The sequence below is a fragment of the Mixophyes fleayi genome, chromosome 4 (genome assembly GCF_038048845.1).
Source record: "Mixophyes fleayi isolate aMixFle1 chromosome 4, aMixFle1.hap1, whole genome shotgun sequence".
Lineage (NCBI taxonomy): Eukaryota > Metazoa > Chordata > Amphibia > Anura > Limnodynastidae > Mixophyes > Mixophyes fleayi.
The window spans coordinates 186,182,860-186,208,811 of NC_134405.1; the positions used below are offsets into that span (position 1 = coordinate 186,182,860).

Sequence of the window (25,952 nt, forward strand, 5' to 3'; positions counted from 1 at the left end):
AATCTATACAACAATGTATGGGTCTGGAGAGAAAAGAAGAAGTTTACTTTTAAGCAGTCATTTATCTGCATTGGGAGAGAGCATTGGGATTTGTAGATTTTTCAGACACGTGAAGAATGAGGTAACACAATATAAATATTAAATTGCCTTCCTTACTAAAGTAACAGTTGGTCACTAAAATGCCATAAACACACAATACTATCACTCCAGAATACATTTTGCAGACATACTTTTGGCACATGTGGATTAAACTCCACTGCTCTGTGAATGGCCTCTACAGCATTCATTTCTGCTGTGCTGAGCCCTCGCCGGGATGCGGCTTCTGGGGAAAATCTGAAGATGACAAAACAAAACAAAAAAGATAATGGATATCACTGAGAAGAGTTGACATGCCATATGCTACAATGGATATATAGCAGTGGGTTTTAGTATGTATACTGCAAGAAGAAATTGAGGTAAGCATTTGGCAACATATGTTACGCTGGTAAATTATGTTTCTAAACTAAATACTCTACATCAAGCTGTGGGTTTGAAAAAGTGGAGATGTTGCCTATAGCAACCAATCAGATTCTAGCTGTCATTTTGTAGAATGTACTAAATAAAGGATAGCTAGAATCTGATTGGTTGCTATAGGCAACATCTCCACTTTTTCAAATCCACAGATTAGTAAATATACCCCCAGATATCTTTCTAGATAGTGACAAATAATAGTGTACATACATAAGGGGTATTTTACCAATGGATCCCCTGTCATTTTTAGCTAAGAGTGGGACTGATGCTTGGTGCAGCAGTAGTAGAGTAGATCTCTGTGCTGTTCCAGTGTGTCACCATGTGCCCGTCACCTAGGCACACATATTGCACTACTACATTGGAAATAAACCAGACCATGCAATCTCTTTCTCACCTCACACCGAAACTCCAGAGCTGTACTTGGCAGGCAGACACCACAGGGAAAGCTGTGCCAACCAGTGCCCTGCCCTCTCAAGCTGGAGTCGCTGTGTAGGGAGGAAAGATGTTGCAGGTACTGGTCCATCTACAGGACAAAAAGAATGAAAAGAAAATTACTAGTACTTCTAAGAGAGCACACATTGAACAGATCTCACAACACTACCCATCAAATACACATAATCTCCTCTGCGGAGACCTATGGGAGCCCCCAGAGCGTATGTGTCTATGCTGATGTCCTTGGTAGGTTGCTCCCTTCCGGTCGGGGTAAACACAATGTACATTATATTACTGTTTCACTTATACTATTATTAATAAGTGAAAACCATCACCTTACATTAACTCTACTTACTGAAAAATATCACTTTTACTATGGAAATTGTGTTCCATGTAACGCACAAATCATGTTTTTGCTGTTAACTAATTAGACAAATATTTTATTTCATGATATAAATCCCTAAGCATTGACCTTTATCTAAACAATGCATATTAAGCAGGACGTTCTCTTTACCTTCACTCTGGGAAGGGATAATGGCGTCATACTATTAAAATTGCAGGGTGATCAGGATTTGGTCTTTAAGATTTGTCTGAATCATGGAGTTAATGTGTACACTATGAAAAGGGGTAACACCAGTCTCACGTTAGGCGTAAAGATATTAGTAGTGACATCTTCATTAATTCCAAATAGATTTTTTGTGTTTTTTTGCACCACTGAGCAGCACAAAACACTCTGAATTTGTAATTAAAATAAAGCTTTTAGAGTTTTCCTTTTAATATGACATTACAAAGAACAGACAATATTTGATTATGTAAGTATCCACTCTTCTTGTTTTAATACTCTGTAGAAGTTTCAGTTAGTGTTTTGAATCTATTGGGTTGATCACCTTTGTACATCTGGACAATGTAATTTTCACCCGTCCTTCATTACAATACTGCTCAAGTTCCATCAGGCTGGATTTTATTCCAAGGTGCCTTTTGCTGTATAGGCCGTTTGAGTTTTTGTCCTACTGGAATATAAATCTTCTCCCAAGGTGAAAACTGCAGCAGGCTTTCCTTCAAGTGGAGTCTATGTCTCCATCCATTTTGCCCACTCTGGAAGTCTTCCAGTCCCTGAAGCAGAGAAGCACGCCCATAGCATTATGCTCCTGTCACCATGATTTACGGTAGGGACAGTAATTTTGGAATGATGCTCAGCATTAGGCTTGTGCCAAACATAGCATCTAGAGTTGAGGCTAAAGAATTCCATTTTGGAATCTCAGACCATAGCATTGTTCTCTTGGTTTAAGAGTCTCCAACATGCATACTGGCATCTAGGTGAGATTTCATGCAAAGTATTTTTTGCCACCCTCCCATAAAGTGCAGATGCGTGAAGAGCCCGGTCTACTATATCATGGCCAGCTTCTGTCACATCTAACGCCATCATACGCCTCCTGGTCCTCGTGACTTCCTACAAGTGCTGTTTTTGCACAGATACTTGGCTAGAAAAAAAATAAAATACTGTTTATTCTACTGTTGCTAATGTTACAATTGTAGGATCCCTGAAAAAAACCAAAAAAAAACTGGGGACGACATAGTGAAGTGACCTTAAATTCAGATAAGAAAATTTGTATTCATGAGAAGATCAGCTGTGAAACTAAAGGGATTATATATCTACTTAAATGATCATGTTACTTACAATATATAGGATGGAAAAGTAGTAAGGATCTATGACAAAATTGATTTGCAGACCTTGATAGATTGCACAATAGGGATCCAAAAAGTCTTATTAATGAATTAGAAAGATCATGGAGAGGCAGGAACTAGAATAGGAAGAATGTACAAGAAGGTGGTAGTTGGATTTTCAATATGCAGACTTTACTATACAAGGATATAGAGATATAGAGATTATATATATATATATATATATATATATATATATATATATATATATATATATATATATATATATATATATATCTATCTATATCTATATATATATATATATATCTATCTATCTATCTTGAAACTTCCTTTTTAGAGTAAGTGCCCTCCTATATTTTCAGTAGAGTGCTTCATGCCAGAGGTTAGTGCTATTAAAAGTCAGATCTTTAGGATATCTTAGTTATATTTTTGTATTCGTTTTTATCTAATATTTTTTTATTTTTAATAGATTGAATCATTTAATTTTACCCTAAATTTATTCTATTTTGCAGACTGGATTTATGTAGATTGAGAAGATCGGTATTATTGTTTGAAGAATCAAAAATTGTAATAGCTTTTCAGATTTTAGGGTTTAAAATGTCTCCTTTACAGTTTTTGATAATTAGAGATTATATATTAATTTTGGTTCCTTAGGATGGACTTGACAGTGCTCCAGAGGATAGTAACGAGTCTTGAAGAGTATGAAGATTGTGCGAGGTCCCACAGTTGGTTAGTACATTTCCAGATAGATGTATTTATTTTAAAAAATAGTTTTGTTGTACAGAGGTAGACGCCAATCAATTGTGTTTTCATTTAGAATTAGAGAAAATTATTTTTAATTTGATATTACAGAGTATTTCGTGGTGATCAGCGATAAATTACCAAATACATTTTTTGATGCATGAAAATAAAATGGACAAATCAAAATAGGAGAATATTTAGTGTATTATACCACAAAGATTTGTCACATTTTGCAGGAGCCAGTAAGAAATGTTGACATAAAATCCACTGTAGGGAAATCATCATATAGGTAAGAAACAGCGTTAGGTGGTATATTTACTAAGTGGCAGTTCCGATGAACTGCTGATTCTCGACACTTTGCCATAATTTTTTTTTAAAATGATAATTTTATTACAAACAAATCCCATCTGGTTAGGTCTTTAATAAAATTCCAGTTTTAAAAAAAAAAATGACGCCAAAGCTCCGAGAATCGTCGGTACCGCCGTTTAAGAAATATATACCCCTTAGTGTACTGAAGACACTCATGTGAAGTGTTGTGTCCAGGACAAGAGAAACATACTTGGGCACTCAAGACATCGCATCTATATAAACTGCTCAGAAGATCAATTATTCTACCTTCCTCCAATAAACACTGAATCACATCATCAATTTATATTTAACTAAGCACAGTGAACTTGCTATTAAATATTAATCTGCAGAGTAAATTCTAAGGTAAATAAGGAGAATATCTAAAGTAACCCCCTATGGGAACGGCTCAGGAGACAGATGCCCCCAGCCCGCCCCTACAAAGGACCACGTTTTGCAGACTTTGCAATAAACTTTATGATAATTTGTCAATACAGTAAAACACTTACTTGTCTGACACTGCTCTTGCTTTCAGCAGTGCAGCTGTGTAACATATTGTGGCAGATTTTGGTAAACTTATATCTATGAAGAGAAAAATATACATTATGAAAAGAAATTAAAAGCAATGATTTTATTTGTAATTTGTTTTAAAGAAGAGTAACAAATTAGTCTGATTGCAAATACCAAAGAAACTACTAATTATAATCTAATCTAATCTATAGTCACAAATAGGTGTAAAGACTAATTTACAAGAAAAAAAAAACAAAAAACATATCACATGACATTACAAAAATATTAATGTATAGCATGACTATAAAGCAATTTGATAAACACAGCCAGAAGATGAATAATAAATATAGAGCGATGTCCGCACATGCACCGTGCTTGGTACATGGCATGAATTCAGGTGCAAACTCCTGGGGTGTAAATGATTAACAGTAAATCAGATGCACGGTGAGACTTGCTTCCAGGTGCAGTCTAAGGGGTAGCATGCCAGTTCATAGTGTGTTATTAAATAAAGACTGTGCACCAGTGACCAGTAAATAATAGAAGAACGTCAATACAGGCTGTTCTCATTCTCCTTGAAGTTACGAAAATGTGTTGTCTTTTTGGTATTAAGAGGGGTATCCTATGATAAACGAAGGAACCTGAAAATATTTTTAAATTTCCTATTTTATTTTTTTTAATCTGGTGTGCCGAATCTGTCAGAAAAATACGTAACAATAACTAACTACATGGTGTGAATTCTATAAAAGTGACAATATGCTGTTTGCTAAGCCACACCTACCAGGAGTACAAAAGAGGACTAGCCTAAAAACAAGGTAAGGCAAAAAAAAATTTATAGACTAAAATCACCCAAACTGGGAAATGTTGTTTGCAAGGGAAAAATGATAATGCCTATTTTTTATATTACTATTCTAATTGCTCTATTTTGCTTGTATTGCTTCAGCATTTAAAATTACGATTAAGGTTAAAGTAAGAACGTGAGATACAATAGGTGGGGAGTACCCTACATTTAAGGGCTTAAGGTCAATGGCTTCAAATCCATGTAGCTACAGACTAGGGTGACAATGAAAGGGAAGGTTGTTTTTTTTAATAGTGTGGTTAGATCTTGAAAAAAACCATCACATGGGATTAAGATGAAACAGCGGAAAAAAGTAGAGTGATGTTTTGTTTTTGACAGTGAATTCCAAAAGGGAGGTGGTCCTCAGGAAAGTCTTTACAGTATGTGTGGGGCAGCCTTGGGAAGAGCATATAAACATTTTCTAAGATACAGGAAGAAATAATAAAGAATTAAGTTGTAGATGAGTCTAAATCAAGTGCCTGATTCAGAGTGAGCATAAGAATACCTTGAGATTTAAAAAGCTGCACACAAGTGTATGCATATGTACACTGTAGAGATCAAGCTGTGTCTAGGTGTGAATGAGTAGCAGATGTGTCCGCCTGACAACAGACACACGACTTGTGAACGTGTACAAAAACTTTTTATTTGTTACGAACGCAATTGATATGAAACATCATTTAAACCGTACAACAGGAACAACTTCCTGACATACATATGTGCTAAAAAAGAAACAAAAACAAAAAAATTATTTTATCTTTGCTACAAGACAGCAAATCCTGGCCGAGTGACTATTAAAGTCTCAATAAACTTCTGCAAATTATTCACAAACATCTAAAATCACAAGCATTTTGCTAGTTGGGGTGTTCTTCAGCATTTACTCACCATCTGCCCTTAACCACAAATAACAATACTTTAAGTCATGTCTACGACTATGCCCCAGTCTGAATCCAAATGTATTTGCTCAAACACCCCCTTGCTGTACATGGCCTACGTTAGAGCACCCCCTTCCCTCCCACCTCTATAGATGTAAGGAGTCATAAGTGCAACAAAAGTCTCAGGTCTAAATAGCCACAGGTGACAGGTGCGTGCAGTCTCTTTCTGAGAATGCATAGTGCAAAAAAACAAAACAAAAACCCAACAAGGATACGCTGCGCAAATGAGTGCACGAGTTGAGCAATTACAGCAAGACTAGTAAGGGTAGAACAGTCCAAATGGAAAAGGAGATGGGAGGCAAATAAAGTCTTGGTGGATAATTGGGTGAAAAAGGGGTGGACTATGGCAATCCGGAAAATATAAGGCAGGATATTGCTAATGATAATACTCACAGAGCGAAGGAAAAAGTGTAATATAAAATGCTACCAAGGTAATGGACATAACGCAAAGACTTGTAAAAGGCAATAACAAAGAGAGCAATCATAATAAAGAATGGCTAAATGCATAATTGGAAATAAAATAGGCAAGTGTAAGTTGGTGACAAGACATCCTGCATGAAATAACAGAGACCATAACAAAAAATAGGTTCTTTTAGATAGGTAAAAGTCAGGGCAGGAGATGAAAAGGAGCACGACACCAGCACATAGATAGTAAAAATTGTCCAAGTGACATAGTATAGAGGCAAGAGAATAGGATTAAGAAGTGATGACAAGCGAGCTCCAACAAAATGTGCACAGGGAAACACGGTCTCTCCAGAGAGAGAGAGTGCATATCATATAAGTCAATGGAGTAGATAATAATAATATTCATATAGGAGGTGGCCTATAACAAAACGAGGAGGTGGCCTTCAGCCTTAGCAGACTGTACTTAAGACTACTGGCTATTCAGTCCAAAAGGACAGATGATGCAGTAGGCAGAGATATGATGTATCCTTACAGTGAATTAGGAAAAGGAAGAGTCCAGTGGATGGCGAGGAGGTGTGTGTGTTATAGTCATTTTATTGGCAGTAGTCTGCAAGATGTTGAGCTATGAATGATGATGAGTATGACGAGGATGATGAAGATTCAGGTGAAGACAATGAGTTTAAGATGTGTGGGAAAAGAGGCTGTAGATAGATTGTGTGTTAAATATGTGCAAATGTGGGGGAGTTTCAGCTCCCTGCATGATCACAATAAACAAAAATAAATGTGTTTGTGTGTGGGAGTAACAGAAATTAACTTACCGTCATACTTTGCTAAAACTGCTTGTACATCTGCATATGCCTGGAGCTCTAGCAGAGCTTCTAACAAGTTCTCATGAATATTGAACATACTCAGCAATGGGAACTCCTTCATTAACTGCAAGAAATGGGATAAAGCACAGTTCTATTAGCTCAAACTCTCCCTTTAGTCACAACTGGACGATTACTTCACAGGATAGAGAAGCATAGGTATATTGCCGCCTATTCGTACATAACACTCCTGGAATATCCTGGAAAACAAACATAGTGTAGCAATAGAATTCTACTGAGCTTCTAAATATACATCACTCAACATATTAAGGATCTGGTGATAATTAGCGTTTAATGTACCTGTATTACATGATTGTATGTTAAAGAACTTCTATATATTTTTTTTCTTTTATATGAATACATTTCTGCCTAAATAAAATAAATGGTGAGGTAGAAATGTAGAATACCATTTATGTAACTAACGAGCAATAACTCTGATATACACATTTACTCTTCTAATTTATCTGTCATTTCTGTCCTCACAAATAAAGTAACACATTTCTAATGTTGCTACAGGAAATAACATGTTTTTCTAGTCAATATAATAGAATATGCTTAGCAAAAGTCACAAGTGAACATTTTTACATGCATTTGTAGGACAGCGTAAACATTGATACACTGTATATTAATGTGCATGCTTAGAAGATGTTGCTAATCTTTTCCTTTGCATCAGACTTCTCCAAGAGACTGTTTATTAAACCTGCTTTCCCTCTTTCACCTCCTCTCAACAGCTTCAGCGTTGCCAAAACAGCTTTTACTGGACTACTCCAGTATGTTGAAGTACACTATTTATTGGGAGAAACTGCAGATCAGGAAAAGTGAATAGGGGAGTGGGAGGTGTAGGCTGCAGACCCCACTTGGCTTTCAAATTTCAAAGTGGAAAAAGCTATACAGACAGTGGGGACAGTGCTGCAGTCACTGAATAAGAAAAGGTTCCTATTTCAGAGCTTTTTTTTTTCTTTTTTTTTTTGCAGTTATATTATTTCTAAATGCATATGACCCTGCTGGAAATTTGCGCATGCGCAGTGAAGCCTCAAGGCGAAGCAGCGAGGCGTCTTGGTCTGCCTATCCAGACTCCTGCTCTGTTCAGAGCGAGGACTCAGAAGTTAGGGGAGAAGGCACCTGGGCTTACAGTGCTCTGCATATGACTTCTTCATGCATTTCCTTTTTCATACTAGAACTATGTTGTCTATTATAGCACCAGTGGGCTATAAGTTTAACCTTAACTAAAATTTTAAATGCAAATGTTTTGTATTTAAAGTGTGTATTCAAAAATTGTATTAGTGAGAGAATTTTGTGAATATAGATCAACTTTTGAGTAATTACTGTACTTAAAGGGCACCTAACAAACAATCAAGATAGTCAATTTGGTGATTGTACCAGTGTTCAACCACTAGGATCTAGTGCTTTATGAACCTTAGTCACGATGGAGCCAGGGACATCACAGGGGCACAAGTGAATTGACAAGTGCCAACTGGTGGGGACTGAAGCTCTTGGCTGTTGTTATCAACTGCACAGCGCCAGGAACTAGTGCTGTATGTGCAGGTACCAACTGTGCAGAGCCGGAAGCTAGCAAAGTGCCTTAATCTCCAAATGCTCAGAGCCAGGGAATGGGAATACCTGCAATTACCAACTGCCTGGTGGCAGAAGCGAATGCAGTGCCTGTAATTGCCGGCTGCTCAGAGCGAGAAACTAGCTCTGTGCCTGTGATTTCCAACTGCCTGGATAAAGAAACTGGCACGGTGCCGGTGGTTACCAGCTGCCCAGAGCCAGGATCTAGCTCTGTACCTGTTTTCACCAGCTGCCTAGAGCCAAGAATTAGCACAGTGGCTTTATCCATGAAGATGTGTCCCCACCAACCGCTACAACTGTTATTCAGCTACCTTAATTATTAGATTGTAAGCTTGTTCGGGCAGGGTCAGCTTTACCTTCATTTTCATGACATTGTATATTATTTGTTTTGATCATAATGCATTATTGCATGTCTGAGTAAAATGTCTGCCTCCACCATGAGTATAAGTAACAGGCGCTCTTCAAAACACAAAGAACGCAAGATAATGGGATGAGACCATAGGGGACCAGCTTTAAGAGAAACACTTACATCTCTCATCATCTTCACAGCTTCCCTGGTTCTTCCCAGCTTTCTTGCACACATTGCTAATCTTCTTTTAATGTATACCAGTACATTTGTGTCCCTCCCTGAAACAAACATAGATTTAGCTTATACGTAATTACATTTATACAAACTTTCTTTTTGTGGAATTATGTTAGAGAGTTACAACTGCCCATTTCCTGGTGATCATGACTTAGAACCCTTTTAAACATGTTCCCACAGACACCTGGAAGAATTCTCCAGATGATGCTCGTTCCTTTCTCGCCGTTTTTAATTGCAAATAACTACAATAAAATATATTCACTAAATTGGGAGGACTCAACCAGTTGAGATACAGCGCAATAATGTCCGATTTGTGAATCTGATGCACAAATCTGTACTGCCATTGTGCAGACAATGGTATTAGATTGCATTGAATGAATTCAGAAAATCTTATAAATGAACCCCTAAAATTATCCAATTTTATATGAATTCACTTGTTGGATGTTTTAGAACGTAAAAAGTGCTTTACAGTTACATGTATTAAATAATTTGCTAAAGCAACAATTCTAAACAGTGTTTGTCCATTTTGATATATTTTCCATAGTATACATTACATCAACATTATAGGAATTATTATTAAAGGCTATTTTCTCCCACTGTTGCAGATGAATTGATGGACTAAACAAGATTCAATAAAGTAATAGTATTAATATGAAAATGTTGTGCTTGAAATTCAGGATGCTAAGGGTTTTGCCAAACCTACATATTACTGTTCTATATTTACTGTACAACAATTATTTTCTGCTACTATACACCCATGTCAATATTAGGATAATATTTTAAATACCGTACGGTTTCAACCTGTGCCAGCAAGAAGGATGTAATGGTATTAAATGTAGGAATGTTCAAAAATAAACCCAAACTAAGAATGCCTTAAAATGTTAAAGTCTGCATGCATTGATATATGTACCCCACGGCTCCATAAAATTTGTGTTATTCCTATTTCAAGTACTTGTCATGCATCATGTAAACAGCCAGACTTCCTTAATCAAATGGTGCAAGTAGCATTTGTTGTATTTACACCACACTATTAAATACTTGTATGTGTCTTTACATATGTTGTGTACAGTAATATTATTCACAACAGTATACAGGTAGAGTAGATGCCATTACACTTCAAATGGCTTAATTATCTTGTACTTTACAGAAAGTCCCAGCATGCCATTATCAGTCCTGGATTTGTTAGACCCCATAGGCCAGTGCCTAGGGTGGCAAACTGCACCCAGCTTTCTCATCACTCCTTTCCCATTATGTAGGCTTGCCAGCATAGCAAAAAGTAAATAAGTTAATGACATGAATAATAAAATGAATAGTCAATTACTGGTGGATTACATTTAATTAATGTGTTCTGTGGGATGGAACAGAACAGGGCCATGGAGCCTTGTGGCCATGGAGTGAGGAGCGGCAGCGCAACAAACATGTTCCAGAGGAAAAAACAAAACTTTAAATCCTGGCCTGGTCATAGGTGGGTTATTGATCTATTTAGCTGGTGATCAAAGTAAACCCAATGTTGTAATATAGACTTCTACAACTATATGTCCTACAGAATAGAAGGATCTTACTGTGCTGAGCTTCGTACTGAGCACCGTGGTGCTGTAACTGCTGACTTCGCCTGTAGCATCCTTCTCCAGCTTTCAGCGCCTGCTTAAATAGTTTCTCTGCCTCTACAATTGTAGTTGCCTCTTCTTCAGCCAGAAGAATAAATGCAGTGGCACATCTGTAAGAAAGATACAATACCATGTAAAACTAAATGAAATTGTTACTAGATCCATTTATAGAATGTTTTTAGCTAGTGTCATCCTGACTTTTTAAGCAGAGATCAACAGGCAGACCTAGTGCTGCATGTCGCCCTCGGACCCTTCACCTGCGGCCCCCAGCTACGTCCTGCTTTATTGTTGGATAGCTCTGGTATAGCTTGTATTCTTATCTTACATTAAAATGCCTCCTTATATTATTACAGATAGGCGACTTTGATTAAATGTATTTTTAACTTATTTCTGAGATAAAAAGTAATGTGCTGCCTTTTGAAAGGTTTTAGGTAATCTCAAATGGTCCCTGAAACATATCAGGTTGCCCATCGCTGACTAGTTGCATCTTCAAGTACAAAAGGTATCAGTCCTTAAATTCTAAACACACACAGTAAACTATTATTGTAGCTTATATTTGTTTGGGATTTCTAAGGAGTATTCGTTTGTGCATCAAGAAATATTTAGCATGGTAGTGCCAGTACCCAGAATCCATTGTATCTGCATTAATTGGTTTAGTGGGGATTGCTACAACTATACTAACTACTACATTCAGTACCGAAAAGGAAGCAGGGCTTAAACTTATACATTAAACATTAGTGTCCAACATCTCTGATTCAATGTAATAAAGGGGATTATATAGGGTTCCCAATTTTTTGTCTCTAGATAGAAAATGAGGCCTAGTGCCCAAGCATAAATAAAACGCAACGGATAATAGCATAATCAGGTTGCTGAAGCACGCCCGCACTAGTTATGATCAAAGTGCAAGAGTACAAAATGAGCAACCAATAAGATTTGGACAATCTAGTTCGATAATGAAAGTAAAAGTGATGATTAGTTTTCATAGGTTAAAGCACATCTGGACTTTGTTACTAAATATTACCTGACAGAAGGTAACTTTACAAAGTAAGAGAAAAACACAATTTGAAAGATATCATCAGGATTCCTGGTTATTAATAAAAAAAAAAATAATGTTTTTCATATTCCATGTTATGTTTGAATAAGATACATAAAGCATATGTGTGATCCCAAGAAAACTTAAATACGCCCTCTCTTAATAACTATTCAAATACATGGAATAAGAATAAATTTATATTCAATCTATTCAGAGGCGGCTTGTAAGGGGACACCAGGTGGCCCTTCTCCTGGCGATCCTCCGGCAGTGCTATGTGCTGCTTGGAGCTCTAACAAGGACAGAATCTATTACCTGCATATTAGCAGTCAGTGCAGCGTCTGCCCGACCTGTGCTGGGGCTGGATCTCTGCACTGACAGGAAAACACGTTGACGTTTTAGTATTAGGGGACACTACAAATCAGGCGATAACAGACCCTTGTTGTGAAAGAAGAATAGAACACTGGGACATCCTACAGGTGGTTTGTATGATAACCTCAGTCTTTCAGTCATTACTGGTGGACCTGTAAGTGAAACTGAAACACATACTGAAAAACAGCTACATAGCTCCCAGACAAAAAAAAATAAAAATATTAGTCTGAAGGATCTCTTTAGTTTTGGGAATAGAGGTTTGCCCTCTGTACTATAATGATGTACATGGTATGGTGTAAGAAAAACAAAACAAATAAACTCAACACAAAAGTTAAAGAACACTTGCTGGCCATGTGTATAGATAAGTAATGTGTCTACTCACTCATTTAATTCTAGTGCTTCATGTGCAGCAGAAATTCTGGCTTGTGGATTTCGCTCTCTCCACGCCTTTTGCATTACTGTTTAAAAGGGGAAAAAAAGGTAGAAAGAAAACTATACAATAAGAGCTGGCTTAGCGCTGTTAAAGCTTAAAGTGTATCCTTTGTTTTAAACTTTGCATATGCTTTAAGTGTATCTAAAGAAAATGTACACATTTTGGCTACTATTCAGCGTTGTGTGTATCTTAAGATACGTGCGGCTCAGAAAAGTAGATAAACTAGGTGACCTAATTTACGCTTTACACCTAAATAAGTCAAATGACTATAGGAGGAGGGGTTCCATACTCCTGTCTTTATTTGGCATCACAGACCAGCAACAATACATTTTTTTATTCAATTTTTTTAAAGCTCTCTCTATATTGGGACTCTGCCTCCTAGGTTACTTTGTTTGTCCCACATCATACCCCCAAGCTTGTATGTTCCTAGGCATACAGCTATAAAATAAATACATTCAGCCTAATTCCATGTGTATGTATGACATTTAAACATTACTGTACAAATAAAACATGAATATGCGTTAATTACATAAAAAGGTGAACACTGCCTGTACACCTAATTTTTTCTTTTTTCCTTTTAAGAAAGTAGGCAGGATCCCAGGCAAACAATTGGTGCTCTTACTTGCATCTGCTGGTCGCATGTGATCTGTGTCACACGTAAAGAAAGTCTGATGATCCTGGGCTGAAAGATTCATATCATAGTATGTTAGCGGCTCACGTCCCGTCACCCACGTGTATCTGTAATACAATGACAAATATTGCTTCAAAAATGTTCGTCATACACGTGAAATACTTTGTCCTAACAGGGCATTAACATTATGGGCTGTATTTTGGAGAATATTGATAAACACAGATTCTGGCTTATTGCTTATACTACCACACCCCCTATTCACCCCTACAGGAAGACCGGTCAAAAGACAACAATAATAATTTGACTATACAAATGATTCATATATTAAAATGGAAAAGAAAACGGATACTGTGATTGCATTTTAAAGTGCTTCAGCAAATCAACAAGAGCAGGAATCATTAAGCAGGAGATATAATGAGGTTATTACAATGCACTTCAAGTTTATCTACAGGTATGTTTCCTGAGCAAGGCAGGTTGTTGAGGAGAAGAAAAAGAAAAAGAAAAAGAAAAAGAAAAAGAAAAAGAAAAAGAAAAAGAAAAACAAGAAGAACAAGAAGAACAAGAAGAACAAGAAGAACAAGAAGAACAAGAAGAACAAGAAGAACAAGAAGAAAAAGAAGAAAAAGAAGAACAAGAACAAGAAGAAGAACAAGAAGAAGAACAAGAAGAACAAGAAGAACAAGAAGAACAAGAAGACTCTATACAATTCAAAACACATGTATAGAGGGTGATTGTGCATTCTAAACCATGTCTACTGCCATTTAATTTACAATATAAAAACAAATGTAGCTTATTCATAAAATTTACAAATGATCTATTCCATCCTAAAAGCTTTTTTGGAAAAAGGAAAGAAAATGTTTTATGAAAGTGCAGAAAACTTAAGATGTGAATTTTAAAATGACAGAAAAGAATGAAAAGCAGAATATATTCTAGTTCTACAAATCTGCTGAACAAAAGTGAATATTTATGCTCTCTGTAAAGCTCAGCAATTAGACACTTTCCTGCAATGTTGTTCTTTGCAAATGTCAAAATGACAATTGTTCAGACATCTCAGGTTAAACAGCACCTCACAGAGAATCATGTACAAGCTAGGATATGAAGATTCCTGCACACTAAATCGGCAATTGCTCATTCTGTATTCTTCATTTCCAAGACTTAAAATAGCAATGCGATTTAGGTTTTCCTCCTACTCAGAGGTAAAACCAGAGAAATTCTCTGTTTTAACGAATCATGATTTTTGCTTCCCAAATTTCCAGGAGATCACTGCTGAAACAGCATAGACTTACCAGGCCAAGCAGAAGCAGAGAGAGACAAAAACTAAATACACTTTCTAGGACAACAAGCTTCTCTCACATAATTTCCCAATGGTCTGTATTTGTAATTCATTGACTGCTCTCAATGTGTAGCAACTGGACTAAAACAGACATCCTAACTTTGTGATTTAATAACTTGTTGGCTTGAACTTAAACAAGTTAAATATTCTTGTGATGATCATTAAAACATATTTTTTACATAGAATCACTACAGTGTGTCTTATAAACAACATGGACAAGAAAAGGGGAAGAGGGATTACAGTTACCCAGAATCCTCCTCACCCTCTAGACCAGACCAATTAAAATCGGAGTATGCTTAGCAGGTTTTTGCAGAGCAGGATGTGTGTATAATGTATTTAGTGTTTGTACAGAATTTCATATAAATATTTTGGCAACAGACATTTTTGAATTCCCCTATCAAAATTCTGTTTGGATAGGAGTATGTTGTGGTAATATGTCTGTTCATGGCACACTAGCAACACCTTAAACAACTCACCGGTTATACTCTGCACCACGAAACAAGTTTAATGGATTTCGCCAGACTTTACATTCTGTGATGGTAAAATAAAACAATACAGATTAAAGATAATACAAAAGAACATCTATCATCATCATCATTTATATAGCACCAGTAAATTCCATAGCAGATTTACAATTGGGAACAAACACTGTAATAAAACAATACTGGGTAATACAGACAGAAGAGGCCCCTGCTCCGAAGCTTACAAGCTATGATATACAAATAGGCTCATTAAAAGGATGGTATAAAATAATTTAATTTACTTAAAAGGTTTTGGGAGATCCACAGAGTCACTGTGTATAGATAGTGACTTATCACTGCAAGGAGACAGGATAGGTCAGCTATTTCTAATGTAGGAATGTCCATTTAGTGGCCTCTGAGAAGATTTCACCCCTCAAAAGGTTTTCCGATACCTTGACTATTGCAGAAACTTCATATTACTATATTCTAGTGTGATGCATTTATTAGCATAGCTCTACTCTGTGAGCATATAATTATATGCAATGCTATCCATCAAGTAATGTGAAAGCAGACATAAAACATACCACTGTTCCTACCATAGTTGTGAGTAATACAGTTACAGTTTTCAATTTCTCAATGTTAACAATTCAAAATCAGACACCTGTCATGCAAAAACTCAGGAACATGGCAAAAACAATAAAAAAACAATAAAAAAAAAAAGGATGTCTAATAAAATAACTAGCAAATGACTTTTAAAGTCTTCCACTAGGTAGCGCTATAGCTCCATAATACTAGCTTGTAAATGCAGCCTTTATTTTTAGTTCCCTTTGTAGATGTTCACACCTAATTTTTGTAGCTTTAAATCGTTTTGAATATATATTTCTGAAGCAAGATATACAAATACTATGGCAGTGAAAAATGTTCATAAGAGATGCATATTAAATGGCATTTGAACACAAGTTATTATCCTATATAGTTTCATTTATGTTTACTAGTAAACCAAGCCAGGGAATAGACAAATATAAGAGGGAGAGACAGACAAAAAGACAATACTTTACAAACACGTGTAAAGTCACGTCAGGGCATCTGACTGCTGAGGCATAAAAGTATTTCACCTGTAAGCCAGAAAATCCTACCTGAAACACTTTGTCGACTTGAATCAGCATCCCCATTACTCGTATTCGAGCTACTCGGTGTGCTGTTGTCAATACCTCCCAGCAAAGGGCGTAAGTGACTTACAGAGACTTGTTCAATAAATGATGTTCCGTATTTCCGAAAATACCACCATTCAAATATCTGAAAACCAGGTAACAAATTATAGATTAAAAAGAGAAAAAAAAAAAAAGGCGATCCATAGTGCAATCAAATATTTTGAATACATAAAAAGAAACAATTTGTGCAGTGAATATATTCGGAACAGTACAGGATGGACAAAATAATGTAGAATTCACTAGTCAATAAGCGCCCACTGCCTTAATAAGCCCAATTTTGTAATAAAATTGTGAATTTTATATGCACAAGGACCCAGAGAATAGATGTATTCCTTGACAATAGTATAAATGTGGGGTGGGGGAAAATACACATAATTAAATATATAGAAATGTGCGTATCACCTACTGGGGATTGGCTTTTCTCGCAACTTGATATTACAAAGAAAATATAATCCCTGTTTTGTTCCTATACAAGTTTAGTGAAATATGTGGATATTTGTTATTCAACATAGGAACCAAGCAGCCATGCTGCATCCAAGATAATATATGATCCATACACTCCAATATACAAGCGGCAATGATCACAGTAAATAGACTTGCTCAGCTTTACAAAAATTAATGTAAAACAAACAATCTCACTCAGAACTAAAAACTTGTTTTATTAACAGAAAGAGCGATCCGACACATATATAGGGGTAAATGTATCAAGCTGAGAGTTTTTCGACGGGTTTGAAGAACCAATCAGATTCTAACTATCATTTATTTTTAGTACATTCTACAAAATGACAGCTAGAATCTGATTGGTTGCTATAGGCAACATCTCCACTTTTAAAACCTGCAGGAAAACTCTCAGCTTAATACATTTATCCCATAGTTTTAAGTAGCTTTTCAGTATATCATGATGAAAGGAATTTTATGCCTTTGTGACCACTCTAGTTGTTTATATTTGTGTGATGCTTTGACAAAAAAAGTACAGTATGCTACCAAAATGAAGGCTTAATGTGTATTTTTTTGTAGAGTGTATGGGGGAGGGGGGGGGCTTAATATGTATTAATAAATTCACAATTGTCTGTTTGGAGTAATGTATATCTTCAAACAGATTAGACAGACAGCAATTATGTGGGTTTTCAATTGAAAGGTGGGGGAGTATTCTAGGCAGGGCGGTACAAGGAGCAGTACCGCAGTATGGGCCCATACATATTTATTGGGGGGGACTCCACAGTGAATTATGGGATTTAGCAGGCTCAATATCTAGGCCGCAGCAGCTCCTGAAATGTGGGGGTGGCCTGAGCACTGGATTAAGAGATGCGGCACCATGTCCACCTCCATTCTCAAGATGTGGGGGCCCCACTGTTGCCGCCACCTACTGCAGTCTTAACCCCCCCATGTACGCATCTTCCTGAGAGATTGGCGTCCGGCTCCTGGACAGAGAGCTGTAACATAGCAGATAGCTCCCTGCAGTGCCACATATGTTAGGTATTTAATGGCGTCACAAGGGTTTCAATGGAGAGGAACCGAAATGAGACAGCAAGAAGTAGACTGTAGAGTAGTAAGTGAACTACTGCAGGGGTTAGATAGAACTGGGGACAGGGGTGACTTTAAAGAATAAGGGGGCAGGCAAATGTTGGGTAGAGGATATATAAAAATGGAGGTGGGGTGAAAGGAAGGAAGGAGGGGGGCCCTGACTGGTACATTCTGGGCCCCGCAATTTCTGGTGGCAGCCCTTGTTCTAGGTGACCATAAACAACCTTGTTGCCTCTTGCAAAGAAACTCTGTAAACAAAAAAATAGAGTACACTAAAATATGTATTTACTATTGTTGCAATTGGGCCACTTTGCCACCTTCTAGTGGATTAAAGCGTGATAAGTTTCCCTGGGAAACCACAGCCTAAAGGGGCAGAGAGGGTTAAATCTACACACACACACACACACACACACCCCCCCCCCCCCACCCCACCCCACACCCCCACAGGAGACCAGGTGGAGCACCTGGGTCTAAGTAATCAAGGAATCAGCTAGAGCAGTGCTGGGGAGGAGACATAAATAATTAACTTGCATTGTGGGTGGGAGACTGGTGCGAACAAGTGGTCAGTGACCAGTTAGGGACCCAACTGTGATAGCCAGTGTTTAGGGCTATGGGACGGTGTTTGTTTCTGTGAATATGTTTTATTTGATTGCTCAAGACACTGCCAAGACTGTTTATCCATCCTGACAAATTAATACTGGGGTGCCGCAGGCCAGACATAGAAAAAAAAAAAAAAAAACCACAGAAACTTACCAATCCGCCAGGCGCCGGGACCCAGCAGCCTCCTCTCTCCCGCAGCAGCTTGTCACTGAATATCGACGTCAGTGACAGCTGCGGGAGAGAGGAGGCTGCTGGGTCCCGGCGCCCGGCGGATTGGTAAGTTTCTGTGGTCTTTTTTTTTTTTTTTTTCTATGTCTGACCCGCAGCAGAGGAGTGACAGGGATCGGGGCAGAGTTAGGGTGACGGCGGGGCAGTGGAGGGGGACACAGCGTGACAGCGGGGCAGTGGAGGGGGACACAGCGTGGCAGTGGAGGGGGACACAGCGTGACAGCGGGGCAGTGTGTCTGGATGCAGAGGGGGCAGAGTGTCTGGATGCAGAGGGGGCAGAGTGTCTGGATGCAGAGGGGGCAGAGTGTCTGGATGCAGAGGGGGCAGAGTGTCTGGATGCAGAGGGGGCAGTGTGTCTGGATGCAGAGGGGGCAGAGTGTCTGGATGCAGAGGGGGCAGAGTGTCTGGATGCAGAGGGGGCAGAGTGTCTGGATGCAGAGGGGGCAGTGTGTCTGGATGCAGAGGGGGCAGAGTGCCTGAGGGCAGAGTGTCTGGATGCAGAGGGGGCATTTTTGCATACAACTAAATAAGTATTTCTGTCTTGACCTAAATACTTATTACAATTTTTTGACCCAACTACTTCTAAAACAGGACTGCTCAATAATTATTTTGGAGGGGTGCCTTGAAAAAATTTGGAGACTCTAAGGGTGCCGCGAACTGCAAAAGTTTGGGAACCACTGGTATACACCAATAGTGAGCAACATATTGTGCAGTGGTTATACATGCCTCCCAACACTTCACATTTTAAAACAAGGACATGTAACACATCTCCCATAATTCACCTCTCATTGCCTCACCAGTTACCCATTCAAACAAAAGCAAGTTCTCAAAATGAAATGATAGAACTGTCCCTCTGCTGCACAATGGATGTCAGATAAAGTCAAACTGGGGCCCTATGAGAATACACCTGTATTTAATCTCTGCAGCCAAGAACGCCTGGCTTTAAAATATAAGGATGAAAATAGTGTTTACATACACACACACACACACACACACACACACACACACACACACAAACACACACACAAACACACACACAGGCCAGGTCCATGGGACACAAAAACTGCTAGGTATTCATGAACACAATAAGCATTTAGCTGGTGTGGACATAACCTGAAATAATTGTTTCTATACCGATACATGTATAGAATTAGTGAAGCTTCTAAACCGCAACAACAGGTGTAAATATTGTTAATATGTGACTGGGCACCAGGTGGACAGCACAGTTTTAGAGCATACTAAGACTAAGTGTGAGAATGTTACAGCAATAGCACAGATCTCTATTCTTTAAGAGGAGAGCGGGAGTGAAATAAATTATTCTGCTCATTTCTTCTGCTAGAGAGTAATAAAAGAACAGTAAGTGTTCTGCTCAGCTGCCCTCAGTCAGAGACAAAGCAACATCAGGTACTTTGGATACAGCAGCCCTTATCTGCCATTCCAACACATACAGCAACATGCTAGGAAGTGAAATATTACCCCCCCCCCCCCCCCCCTCCAATGGAGAGGATTAGGAAGGCTCCAACTATATGATGTGAGAATTAGGATCAGCCAGACCCTTATAATGTCTGCTTTTTTGGTTCCCAATTGGCTTTTACACTGTAGACTCTCATACGCCTATGCTTCTTACCCTCTCTCTTCTACATCATGTTAGTGCAACTTTTACCGGTTGATGGTATTATATAGATAAATGATAATAATCACAATCATTCTGTTCCAATAGAACACCGTACAAGATAAAACATAAAAAATAGCTGATTTTTTGATGCATCACATAGCTGATATTTCCAGATTTTACTTTTGGTGGCACAAAAAAATTAGAAAAAGAATTTAACAGCTATAAAGTTAAACAGCAAGGAAACCAAATAAATTAAATTATTTTAGAAAGATGTATGACTCAGTCCCCTGTATGAATATTCCCATGTTTTAATATTGAATTCCCTTTAATAAAAAGTACAAAAATAACAAATAAGATTCTAGAACTGGTTGTATAAAAGAAAACCCACCAGATTTAGATAAAGCAGGAATAACTACGCACGCAGGACACCAGAATGGTAGCTTAATGTTATGTCTGTTTTTCAATAAAGTTATTTTTAGTTCTCATCAACTTTAAAGAAACCAGAATGTCCTTATCAGGGGAATTGTCCTGTGCTGATGCTGTTGACAGTCACAAATCTATTCCGGTGTTATCTAAACTGTAATAGGAATGAATAACTAGATCCTTGATAACATTAGCAGCTGCACTCTTTCAAAGCCAAGTAAATTGTGTGATCACAAGAAATTCTTGTACAGGCTTGATTAATAACGGAAGGTACCTTGTAAACAAGAATGTAGCAGGTAAAGTGGGGAGAGTGGAGTATGAAATAAACGTATAATGTACATATTGTCTTTAAGAAGTGGATGAGTATGTAGATCACTATCAGAGTTCTTGGATGAATTTGACGAAAAGTTTACAAACTCCTATTCATTATGGAAAAATCCCAAACTACTAACATTTTGCACATATGGTATAATAGGTAAACATTATGTGGTGAAAGGTGCAGTACAATGGGAAATATTTGTTTTATTAGTATTATATTAAATATACTAGATATTTAATACTGTTTAAAGTTTTAACATAATAAAACACTTTAAAAGATATTTAACACTGTCACCGGTTGGTTGAGATCAGGAGGAGTCTGGGCAATCAAATTCATTGCCTGTCCTTTTGCATATTATATTTATTGCCAGGAACAACTCTGATATTTTCAACACAGGTGTGTTTACTAGAGCATTGCTGCTTTGCATATCAATAATTGCCACTAGATAAAAATGTATGTCTGGCAAAGAAACATCATAGCCTTGTATAGCCTACATTTTGCAGACTTAAGTGAATGGTCTTTAGTGAGTAAATAGACTTAAGTCCCTATAAAATAATGTATATATATATATTTATTTGTACGTACGTACAAATAAATATATATATATATACACACACATATATTTTTTTTTCTTAGTAGATTAGCTAGCAACTAGAGAAATACAGAATGGACTGTGTCAGATAAATATTAAAATGGTGATTGCGTCACTCCTTTCGACAAAGGGTTGAGAGTTTGAATTTTGCTTAGAGCTTGTGCATTTAGGTACATATTAAACATTAATTTGAATAGTCTAAAACGTCAAGTTTGTAGTATCCCTGAAATCAACACTGATCTTTTTACCAACAATCAATTTTAACAATAATGCATGGTTTAATGTTAAAGTACGAATAAGACCTAAAAGTAATGGTGAACACAAACAAACAAAAAAACAAAAAAAACACACTGCATTTTCATTTGCTTTCTCCAGGACTTTTGAAAAGCAGCCAAGGAAAATAAACTTTCAAAACGACAATTGACAGGACAGTGGAATTTTTCTGTGTTTTAAAGTTTCTTTATTTTGATTTGTTAACTCCTCAACCTCCCATAAATCCAGTGCTCATTCATCTTCTATATTGTGCCCGTTTCCTTACATAATTGCTAAACTAACTAGTACAGAATCCTGAACGAGTGCTGCATCCTGGCTGTAGGCAAGTTATAGTAAGTAGAAGGATACAGTAGATGCCGTTAAGGGAGGGAGAATGCGCAGTAAGCTGAGAAAAATAATGTCTAGTTCAACACCTGCTTCATAAATGTTCAGCGACTGCATAACTAGATGTACACAGTCTTACATTCTAGATATTTTTCTTAAATAGCAATTTTACATTATGGGAAGGTGCTGAATCTGATAGGCATTGCTACAAAAGTTTATATGTACTATATGTTTGTATTAAGTGTAAGCAGAGAAAAAAAAAAAATCACTTATGCATTCTCCCTCTGTAGGGAATGCTCGTTTTCAAGCTGTGATCTTCTTTGGGGAGATGCCTATTTTGCAGTATATATCCACAGAGAATCAATTAAACAGCCATCCTCCTCATTACTTGTAAAACAGTGTAGATAATGGCACACCTTTAGGTATTTCACTACACACAGGAGTCATTAGCAATTGCAGGTACTCAAATAATTTCCATAATCCAGAAGAAAGATACAATTTAAGCATAAACAAAACAAAAAACAAACAAACAGGCATAGATGAATAGTCACATCAAATGCTGGGATGTAAAAAGACAATTTTAGGAAAGAAAAAGGCACAAAAACTGGTGTACAAATACTGCCAAGTACTAAGCACTACAGACTGAAAATCGGTGTCTAAAAGTTTCATTTTCCAACCTTTTTCATTGTTATCAAAATCGCTAGGAGTTAAGATGAAACATTCTAATCTTTGAATCAGCGATCAATTTAAAAAAAGAAAAAATACACTAGTGACGTTTTAAAATTCTTGGGGATTCACCCATTCATTTCAGTGTATGGTTTTGGAAGGTTTCGAAAAATGGGGATTTATAAGTTGACATGCCTTTATTAGATTCAGCGATTAGGAAATCCCAGTAAAAAAAAGTTCTTATTTTTTTAATCACCATTTCTAGAAATTAAAACTTCTAGTAGATAACCCTAATATATTAGGACAAATCACTTAAAGCCATGATATGATGATCTTTTCATGTTTATCTCCAAATAATTCACCTGCAACCTCTAGCAGAGCCTCTCTCACCGGCCTTGGTATTCAAGGAAGAAGATGAATAGTGTCCATGGACAACAGAATACAAATATGATACAAACTGAAAATATTTAGGGCCTACGTCCAGCTGAGGGGGCCTTTGTGCCTCATGAGGACGTATGAAAACAAGCAGCTGGGCTGAGGGGGAGTTTGAGTAGGTGCAGTGCTCTCCTCCCTGGTGTTGCTGGAGGCTGGCTCCAATCCAGGGCATGGTGAGAATTGTAGTCCTGTTGTGGTCAGGAGGAATTCCCAGTATTCTATTAGGCTGAGAGAGGCATGACTGTACGATCAAAGACAGGCCTGACAAGAAGGGGGGGTGAATAAAACACAGATCATTAAGGAGCGGGGCGCCAGAAATTTCTTTAGTCTAGGGCCTGTGATCGCTCCCCGCGGCCCTGAGTGTTATTAGCTACACATAGCTGATCAAAAAAAAAGGATGGAAAATGGTTATACTTCCTCGTGTTGTCGCTCTGTGTGAATGTTTTACAGACTAATCATGCCCTTTGCTGTATTCAGTGTACACAGGATAACAGTGTTCATTTCCCCAAATGTATCCATTTGCTGTCACTTTAAAAGAACCAGAACTTACAGATAAGCAATCTAACAATCTAATAATATATATATATATATATATATATATATATATATATATATATATATATATATATATATATATATATATATATATATATATATATATATATCTCTATCAGATTGTAGCATGCCAAAACCTTATAAGGTCTATGTTTACTGCTCCCTTTCTGCTTTTACACTGTAGACTTTCACAAGCCTATCCTCCTTACCCTTCCTTTTCTGCATTAGGTCGGAGCACCTTTTACCGAATTAGATTATATAGATAATGGATAATATTCACAATGATTTTGTTCAGATAAAACCACACAGTATAAGGTAGAACAGAAAAAATAGCTGATTTTTGTTATGTATGACACATATTTCACCCCTCTCCTCAAATCTCCCTCACTGTCAGTAAGTCACAATTTCCTCAAATCTCCTAAGCCCACTACCTTAGTGTCACACTACACTTCATCCTCTGCTTTAGTGCTCACATTCAGTCTTTATCCCAGTTCTGTCACCTCAACCTTAAAAATATTGCAAGGGTATGCCCTTTTTCTTACCCAAAATGATACAAAAAGCCGCTCTCATGCCTTGACTACTGCAATCTCCTATCTGGCATTTCACTCACACATCTATCCCCACTTCAATCCATCTTAAATGCGCCAGCAAGACTGATCTACCTCTCTCGTTCAAATTACTCCCCCTCATTTACAAAACCGCCCACACCACCACTTTATACATCTCAAATCTCATTAAAATACTCTCCTTCTCAGCCACTAAGATCTACCTTCATCTCTGGTAACCACATCCAACTCAGGATATACGAATTCCCTTATACCACTACTCACTTACGGAATTCTGGAACACCTGATCAGAATGTTCTAAAGCCTTCAAATATTTAAACACTCTTTGAAAACCCATGTCTTTATTAGAATCTACCCTAATCCCACCTATACTATAACACTAACGCACCGCTCTGAGCCACCCTTACGTCTCGTTTCAGCTTTGCCCTCTTCTGTTTAAAATGTAAGATCTCATGAGCACCCCCCCCCCATCACTGGTTTTTCATGCCACCTTTTATATGCCCCCGTTTTATGTATGTCCTGTTATCCTGATGCTGCAGAGCACTGTGGCACCTGACACATTTACACAGATTGATATGGCCGAAAGCGTTAACTTAATCTCTGGAGCCGCTGTCCGTTCTCGATCCATTTATGTCAGCCTATAGTTACTCTTGGAGAGGCGCTGCTTCAACAGTGAGAAGTATTCATCAGCTGTCATTATATGAGTTGTGATGTCAGTCTCTAATTAGCCACAGCTAGTGGCTAATTAGAAGCCTTAGAAGCCAACAGTGCATAATAAGTGGTACTTCCCCAACAGTGTTGTATATTCAGCACAACTGGGGAAGCACAGGATTAGCACAAAACACCCCTCCCACCTCATTTGGGAATAATGTCCAGGTACCATATTACAGTCTTCAAGAGCCAGACCACATTGGGCATTATGGGAGGGACGCAAGCAGAGCCAGTTGGGTGCCAGGGTCCAAGAGTTTATTTTGTTTTGGGTTTTTTTAAAGGCCCATCTAAAAGTAAAGAAATGCTGGTGGCACCACTGTCTCATGATCACTTTTAAAAACACGATTGCTTGTCAGTACTTAAAAGGTAAGCCATCATCAAGAACAAGGGGCCTGATTCATTAAGGATCTTAACTTGAGAAACTTCTTATTTAAGTCTCCTGGACAAAACCATGTTACAATGCAAGGGGTACAAATTAGTTTTCTGTTTTGCACATAAGTTAAATACTGGCTGTTTTTTCATGTAGCACACAAATACTTTATAGCTTGTTTGTACACTGAAATGTAAAGTTGATATTTGTGTGCTACATGAAAAAACAGTCAGTATTTAACATATGTGCAAAACAGAAA

General features: G+C 37.6%; 1 protein-coding gene across 3 annotated transcripts in view; it reads right to left on the bottom strand.

Moving 5' to 3' along the window:
• ST7 (suppression of tumorigenicity 7) overlaps positions 1-25,952 on the bottom strand; it is a 93,355-nt gene that overhangs the window by 13,198 nt on the left and 54,205 nt on the right. For all 3 annotated transcript variants that reach the window (XM_075208980.1, XM_075208979.1, XM_075208981.1), the window contains exons 3-11: positions 16,418-16,577; positions 15,297-15,351; positions 13,479-13,594; positions 12,806-12,881; positions 10,977-11,131; positions 9,361-9,458; positions 7,212-7,326; positions 4,221-4,293; positions 231-333 (exon numbers count right to left, since the gene is read on the bottom strand). In XM_075208980.1, the coding sequence (XP_075065081.1) occupies positions 231-333; positions 4,221-4,293; positions 7,212-7,326; positions 9,361-9,458; positions 10,977-11,131; positions 12,806-12,881; positions 13,479-13,594; positions 15,297-15,351; positions 16,418-16,577 (951 nt within the window). The remainder of the gene's footprint in view (positions 1-230; positions 334-4,220; positions 4,294-7,211; positions 7,327-9,360; positions 9,459-10,976; positions 11,132-12,805; positions 12,882-13,478; positions 13,595-15,296; positions 15,352-16,417; positions 16,578-25,952) is intronic.